Source organism: Sinocyclocheilus anshuiensis, unplaced genomic scaffold (genome assembly GCF_001515605.1).
Source record: "Sinocyclocheilus anshuiensis isolate Anshui unplaced genomic scaffold, SAMN03320099.WGS_v1.1 scaffold1079, whole genome shotgun sequence".
NCBI classification, from domain to species: domain Eukaryota; kingdom Metazoa; phylum Chordata; class Actinopteri; order Cypriniformes; family Cyprinidae; genus Sinocyclocheilus; species Sinocyclocheilus anshuiensis.
This window is the reverse complement of record NW_015548207.1, coordinates 2,887,910-2,895,635: the sequence shown is the minus strand read 5'-3', so window position 1 is coordinate 2,895,635 and position 7,726 is coordinate 2,887,910. Positions and strand designations below refer to the sequence as shown.

The window sequence follows — 7,726 nt, the reverse complement described above, 5'->3', positions numbered from 1 at the left end:
TTATATATATATATATATATATATATATATATATATTCCAGGAGGGTTTCCATGACTGTGGGAACCCACATTTATTGGTGTAACTTATAGTTCAGTCATATTTATGATTCCTTTGACTTGGATGCAACTTTTTATTTAAGATAAACTGACTTTTTTGTGTGTATTACAAGACAAGCATACTCCACCTACTTCAGTGACTGCATTCTTGCCTATAGTGAATTAAATACATTTCTCTATAATTACTCATATTAAATGAAACATTTCTGAGCATAAAGGCTTTTCTTCTTTGTAACTTATGAATCATATCGCCTCTTTTAATAATGTAAGACTGCTCAAGTGATGTTCTGCATGAAAAAAGGTTTAGACGTCAATGATTCTATTATGACTGCTATTTCTGTTGTAGGAAAAGGCATGTCATGTTGAATAGCCCGGGACCAAAGACAGACCCTGGGAGAAGAGACAGCAGTCTGCGCTGAAACTGAAGCCTGCATACCACACATGCTTCAGGGGCACGATAGCTCTCTTTACAACATGCAGTAAAAATTGCCTGGAAGTAATTCAGTGGAACAGCAGCTGAACATTCTTGTTTTTCTCAAACTTGTTGGATCATTTTGGTCCAAATAGTTTTGTTTGGGGAAGCTGCATTTTTAATATATTAAATACTAACCCTAAATGGTTTTTCATTGACTCTTATATTCAGAATCAAGTGTGGTTCTCACACTTTTTGACCAATTAATCTCCAGGAGTTTCATACATTTTCATTTTCGATTAGTGAATAGTTATTTGTAATTAAAAATATATAGAATTCAGACATTTAAAATATGAGTTCAGGTAAATTGACAATTTTTGCCATTGAGATAAATGGGAAAAAATGTCCTGAATCAATCATATATATATATATATATATATATATATGAGACTGCACACAAACTGCAGTTTTTGACAATTAAATAGTGTCATTATATAATAAATATTAACACTTTCTATTTAGACTCATAGTAATCCCCATGTAATTCTGCAATTATTTTAAAGTACTATCACCGTGGGAACCTTGAAAACAGCATTGGGCTGGAGTTTTAAATCATGTTCTAGAAAAAAAAGCTGACATTTGAAAAAAGGTGGATGAGGTGTCATTAGTCTTCATGTGAATAGTCACGTTCTCAACGTTACCACTCGTGAACAGAAAGCACAGAAACAATCAGTGGCATTTCATTTTTTTTAATACGCGAGCACCACGTAAATTGTCATGATACCAAAATACATAGATTCAGAATGCGACATGGGAAACATTATATACACACACACACTCGAATATCACAAAATGTACAGGTCTTTATAAAACAAAGACGTTAAAACAGTGGCCTAAACCTCGTACAGTCAAGTTTCGTGTGATCGACCCTGTATCGGTTCAGTGACAATGCAATATTGACCTTCATGACACGTTTGCATATGTTGTAATACCACTCGCTCACATGGCTTCAGAGTGGTCTGAGTTCAACACTTCAAGGACTGTAGTAGATTCCAAGGAGTAGCACCAGCATTCAGATAGTTCCTTCACTAGAAAGGCATGCCCGGACATCTTACAGGCCAAACAGACTCATGCTTGCTGGGAAGTCCCACACTACGATGTCGGGCCTGACCACGTGTTACCAATGCGCCCAGAGCAACCCGGATGAGAAGTACAGTGCAGTACAATACAGTTAGAAAGCTACTATCGCCGTACTCCAGGGGTTTAGGTTCTTCAACATTTGGTCACAGCAGATCTGTCCACTATCCTCTGCCTCGGCCTCAGGTTTGGCGCTTTCTTTGCTGAGAAGTCCTGAGAAACTGGAACCAAATATCGTTATGAGGTTGGACACGTTACTCGTGTCCATCTCCTCGGCTTCCTCGTCCTCTTTAGCGTTTGAGGAAGCAACTTTGGTCCTTTTTTGAGGCGAATCGCCACTTTCCGACTCCTCGGCGCTTCTTTTCCTGTTTGAACAAACGTGCGTTTTGGGTGGTTGATGTGATTCCCCGTTCGCTTCAGGCGTTGAGTCGCGTTCTGCTACTGCGCTGTCTGAGGGACTCTCCTTGGGCTCGGTAATGGATTCCGGCGGTGTTTCAGATGAAACCTTAGCCACAGAGTCCAACGAAGAGTTTTGGTTTTGCTCTTGTAAAGTGGAAGTACAATCCACCTGGTCTGATTTCACCTCATCGTCGTTTTCGCGATATTCGCGCTCTTTCTCGGGCTGCTCGTTCGGTTGAGTTTCCTCTGTGCTCTCCACTCGGTCGCATTCCGTTGCAGAGGGAGGGAATTTCTCCCGCTCGGAGTCCGTAATGTCCCATTCGTTCCCTTCGCGTTCGCTCTGAGCGTTCAGACACGCGCCGCTGTAGTAGTCGCTCAGATAGACCTGACGCGCGCTGCGAAGGACCAGCGAGACCAGGAGGTTTTTATGCAATTTAATGCCGCCTCGTTGAACGCGTGAGTTGTAGATTTTCCCTAAGGAAATACTCATAATCCGATGGGCTTCCACTTTGTATTCCATGTCTGGAATCGATACGGTAAAGTTCGCCGGGCGTTTCGCGTTTGATTTCCTCTCAGGACGCTCCTCAAACCGCTACTGATAATTGGCCGCCGGCACGGAAACACGATAATAAATAACGTCAAAGTAGTTTTTTCCTTCCGTAGATCAAATCGTCCGGTAGTTTGTTGACACAAGCCTCATTCCCATTCACAAAATAAAATATTTGTGTTATTGGGTGAGTGTAGGAGTTTTTAATACCTCACACATTCTCTTCAGCACTCAACAATGGTCTAGAGAGGAATGAGACAGTTTCTATTTTTAACTCGCTTTTATACTTAAACGTCAGCGGCTACACTAGCCAATCACGTCTCGAGTTGCGTTCTGCTACCGTTGTGAATCACACCCCGCCAAATAGGCGATGACCAATGGGAGAGCGCTGTGGCGACGTCAGCGGCTACACTAGCCAATCACGTCTCGAGTTGCGTTCTGCTACCGTTGTGAATCACACCCCGCCAAATAGGCGATGACCAATGGGAGAGCGCTGTGGCGATGAGTCATATTTAAATACTAACGTGGGAGAACTGTTTAAAGGGAAAGAATTGTTTTCAAGCTAAAACGGACAGATATGTTTACAATTCGTCGTGTGTATTCATCGATTTTGATTGATAAAACTAATATTTAAAACACAATATCGTTTTTGTAAGCGAATAGAAACGAATAACAAGCCAAAATCGACATGTACGAGACACTAAATCATGTTTTTACAGATTATGTAGCATATTTAGGGTAGGCTCGTTGTTTCATATGTTTAGTTTCTAAAAATAGATTTTAAATCTACACGTTCCCGTATTATTGTTATTATTCTTTTACACAGTTTCCGCATAGCAGCTCATCTCGTGTTGTTCAGAAAAACTGGTACTTCCCCTTTAATTTTTTCAACTGACTTCCTCGACTGATGTAATGGTTTGTCTGCTACAGTCGTGTCACATGACTCTATTGTGCAAATCCATTGCGGTGTCTGGGCAAATGTGAATGGAGCTGTTAGTGGGGGAAGGGCAATGTTTTGTTTAAAAAAACAGTTAGCTGCTACTCATGAACGACAATGAATAGTATGGGAGATTTTACCCTGAACTGACGATAATGCTTTTAAATGGCGCTGCTTTATTTATATGTATTTTTTTAGACGAGTAATCCGTGTGCGGTTTGTGTGTTCGCCTGCATTAAGATGTGGGTCATAAACAACCCTGACAGGTAGAGCGGGCTGTGACGTAACGTTAAGACACTTTCAGAGATTGTTTATCTAAATATAAACGATCACAGTCATCATGCCTACCGCACAATATCTTTTGAGAAATACTTGATTTCTAGTGCCTCAAGCCGTATTTCAGATTAAGAGCGTATTATTGATAGACAAGAACATGGATTAAAAGCCTTAATACTGTCATTTAAATCAGCATCCAGCTGTGTTTAGGCTGCAGTTAGTAAAGGGATACAATAGAAGGTCTATTTAAAATAATGTAGGCTATCCTTATCTATTCCCAGCTCTTCAATTACAGGCCTGCGTGTTGATGGGAAACTGGCAACTGATACACTAAATAAAACCAGAGTTGATTAATAATTGATGCAATTTTACTTACTAAGCTGAGCTGAAGTGTTTCCAGCTGGTTTGCTGGTTTTACATCATACACAACCGTCCGCTTACCAGTGGATAGCATTGGTGTAGTTTGTCAGCTAATGAGAAGGCAGTGCGCTGTGATGAATAATGTATGAAGCACTGTTTTAGTAGGCAGACGAGGTGCAAAACTACGTTTATTAAGAGAAACCAGTGGCAGACTCATAATTGTGGCCTTTTATTATTATTATTATTATTATTTTAGATGATTTCAAATGTTGTTGTTGTTAATCTTTTAATTTTCTTTTTGTGGGAATAGATTGGAGGTGTTTAATTCATGCAATTTATTAAAGTCTAGAGTTCAAGTAAATAAAAAAGTACACTGTTGGCACCATAGTACAATAAGATGGTTATACCTGGTTACTTAAATATATACTATTGTATCATGTGAGAAAATGTATATAAAAAAAAAAAATAGAGCATTTCTGGACATGTACCATGATACTATAATGGTATTTTGAAAGTAATATGAATTTTTGAATATGAAATACCATAGTACATAATTTTCTGTATTTCAAAGCATTTATGGTATCACTATCAGAATCACAATATCACAACATCACAATACCATGGTATTACCACAGTACTTTTTAGTGTATAAGACAAGACAGGTAAAAGTTATATAATAATAATAATAGTAGTAATAATAATAATTATTATTAAATTATAAAGAATTATAATTATTTCAATTATTACAAATAATTATTAACAACAATAATAATATAATAAAAGTGCATACTATATCAGTATCAAATAATAATAAAGTAATATTGCCTGAAATGCTATAGAGGTGTTGAAATGCCTGTAACTGCATAATTTATCCAGCAGTATCTAGTGTAGAAGATAAACCATAATAATAATAATATAATATACCATAATAGTAATATAAATATACAATAATATTGTATAATATACTGTAGAAATATTAAATTATAACAGAATAACGTAATATTGACGGTGTTGAAATGTTTAACTACATTACTACATTTATATAGCAGTATCTGAATTAAACAGGCTAATAAATAACTCTTTAACTCTGTGTTTTGTCGTTGTTGTTTTTTTCTTCTCATAATTACAATCTTGCTTTTATGCACCTGTAACATCTGTGGCAATATTGCTTTGTTCTTTTACTGCAACAAACCAAAACAACCCACGCAGAGCACGCCGGTGTTTGTTTACAACACGAGACTTGACTTGACTTGACTTTACCGGGAAGCGTGTGCGCGTGTGCCTAGACGCTCAAGAACCCGGATGTGATTCCGCCAGGCAATGGCGGCCGAGCGGATCCGGGCTCCGTCCCATATGTAAACAACACATTAAGCGCTCTCGTTTGTTTAAGAAAAGCAAAACCAGCCGCGATCAGGAGCATGAGATTATCGCACAAGAATCGACTCATCTGAGCACCAAAATGTCAATGGAAGATCCGTTTTTCGTCGTGAAAGGGTGAGTTTACGGCTTAGATCGGTGACTGGTCGAATATCGATTTAGGAGAAAGCGAATTATTAGCTCAAAAGTTTTTTCTTATAATTAAACTTTTCTGTTTACCAATGTTAGCACTGCGTGTGAACGCTTTGGGAGGTCGTATGTCACTACGCAATACCGTTTAAAACAGCTGTTTCAGTGAGATCGTGTCGTGTTGCCATGGCAACCGTTATTATCGCTTTTCCCACCATTGTATCATGCCTTTAAATCGATTTCTATTCCTCGACGTGGTATTGTTGTGTGGTACCAGATATCTGCTCTTAACTATATTACATTTACAAATAGGTGCCATTTTACTACCGCTTTTTTTAGGCAAGTACCATGGTATTCTGGGATGTAAGTTACCTTGGAGTTCCGTGAAAATACCATGGTGTGTCAAAGTACCATGGTATTTCCATGTGATGCGTCCACTGTACCAAGATATGTCCAAAACATGGAATTATCACGTTTTTTGGACCTGTACAGTGGTATACTTGGAATTACCTTGGAATGGCATGTGCATACCATGATGTAAATCAAAGTACCATGGTATTTTCTTATGGTACCATCACTTTGCCATGGTACATGTCCAAAATCAGGATATTATAATAGTGCCAAAAGTACTGTAGTATTTTTGTTTATATCAAAAACATTTGCATTGTCATTATTCAAATGCTGTTGGGTTCCTCACTTTATAAAGAGGTTTAATTGATTGCTTTTCGTTAGAGAGGTGCAGAAGGCTGTGAACACAGCTCAGGGGCTTCACCAGAGATGGATGGAGCTGCTACAGGACCCGGGTGGAGCCAGCAAGGAGGAGGTGGACTGGACCACTAATGAGCTGAGGAACGGTTTGAGGTCCATTGAATGGGACTTGGAGGACTTGGATGAGACTATCAATATCCTTTTGTTTCTGGTGGCTTTTGTTTGGACTAAATGGTTCAGGTGTTTATAGGTTGTAGCCTTAACCTTGTCTTTAAGTATTGTGGAGGCTAATCCAAAGAAGTTCAATCTCGATGCAATGGAGCTGGCCAAGAGGAAAGCCTTCATCACTAGCACTAGGCAAACAGTCAGGGTGAGCATATTTGAGAGACTTAAACATATCGGAACCAATGGCTCATGAATATCTCTAATGGATTTTCATTTTACAGGAGATGAAAGACCACATGACTAGTCCAATGGCCATGACGGTGTCCGAGAGGAAAAATCGACAGGTTTGTACTTAAACTATAAAAGTAGGAGCCAATTTATGATTTGACAAGTATGCGTATCATCTCATGACAATTTATGATCCCGTATTAGACTTTAATGGGCAATGGGGGGTCTCGTGGCCCAATCTGGCAACCCAGTGCAGATAAGTACACTAGACTGGACCAGGAGCTGCAGACGGCAAACTCACAGTTCATTGAGGAACAGCAGACCCAGCAACAGGTACGTCAATACAGCAGTTCATATCGCAGTTAACAGCTAATTATGACATGATTAGCATATTCTACCATGTTTATGAGCATTTATCAGGACAGTGTGTTTTATTTGTATGTGTACATTGCAGCTCATAGCAGAACAGCAGGATGAGCAGCTGGAGTTGGTGTCGGGAACTATTGGCGTCTTGAAGAACATGTCCCAAAGGATCGGCCAAGAGCTGGATGAGCAAGCTGTGTAAGTCACTTTTCAAAAATTATGAATTTTATTTTTAAATAAAAAAAATTATATATAATTTGAAGAAAGAAATCTATATATAGTATTTGTATTTTATATGTAGAGAGATATATATATATATATATATATATATGTGTGTGTGTGTGTGTGTGTGTGTGTATAGATTATACATCATTATAATTATGTATATTGAATATACATAATTTTGAATATGTAAATAATATATATATACACACTACAAATGATCATTTTTGAATAGTAATTTCTATCTATCTATCTATCTATATACTTATATACTTTTTCAAAGTATTTTTTATATATTATTAAGGGGGAAGTCGTGGCCTAATGGTTAGAGAGTCGGACTCGTAACCCAAAGGTTGTGGGTTCGAGTCTCGTACCGGCAGGGATTGTAGGTGGGGGGAGTGAATGTACA

At 38.4% G+C, this 7,726-nt stretch overlaps 2 protein-coding genes across 3 annotated transcripts in view; one reads left to right on the top strand and one right to left on the bottom strand.

Moving 5' to 3' along the window:
* Positions 1-1,198: 1,198 nt before the first annotated feature.
* On the bottom strand, positions 1,199-2,817 carry LOC107653649 (immediate early response gene 5 protein-like). Its single transcript, XM_016440427.1, has one exon. The coding sequence runs from the start codon at positions 2,523-2,525 to the stop codon at positions 1,701-1,703; it is 825 nt and encodes a 274-aa protein (XP_016295913.1). The 5' UTR covers positions 2,526-2,817; the 3' UTR covers positions 1,199-1,700.
* A 2,611-nt stretch (positions 2,818-5,428) lies between these two features.
* LOC107653648 (syntaxin-6-like) overlaps positions 5,429-7,726 on the top strand; it is a 3,549-nt gene continuing 1,251 nt past the window's right edge. Inside the window, exons 1-6 of one of the 2 annotated variants that reach the window (XM_016440426.1) lie at positions 5,429-5,619; positions 6,364-6,530; positions 6,612-6,709; positions 6,786-6,848; positions 6,937-7,065; positions 7,187-7,293. In XM_016440426.1, coding sequence (XP_016295912.1) covers positions 5,585-5,619; positions 6,364-6,530; positions 6,612-6,709; positions 6,786-6,848; positions 6,937-7,065; positions 7,187-7,293 — 599 coding nt within the window. In that variant the 5' untranslated portion in view covers positions 5,429-5,584. Of the gene's footprint in view, positions 5,620-6,363; positions 6,534-6,611; positions 6,710-6,785; positions 6,849-6,936; positions 7,066-7,186; positions 7,294-7,726 lie in introns of both variants that reach the window. The other variant, XM_016440425.1, reaches the window with a different exon arrangement.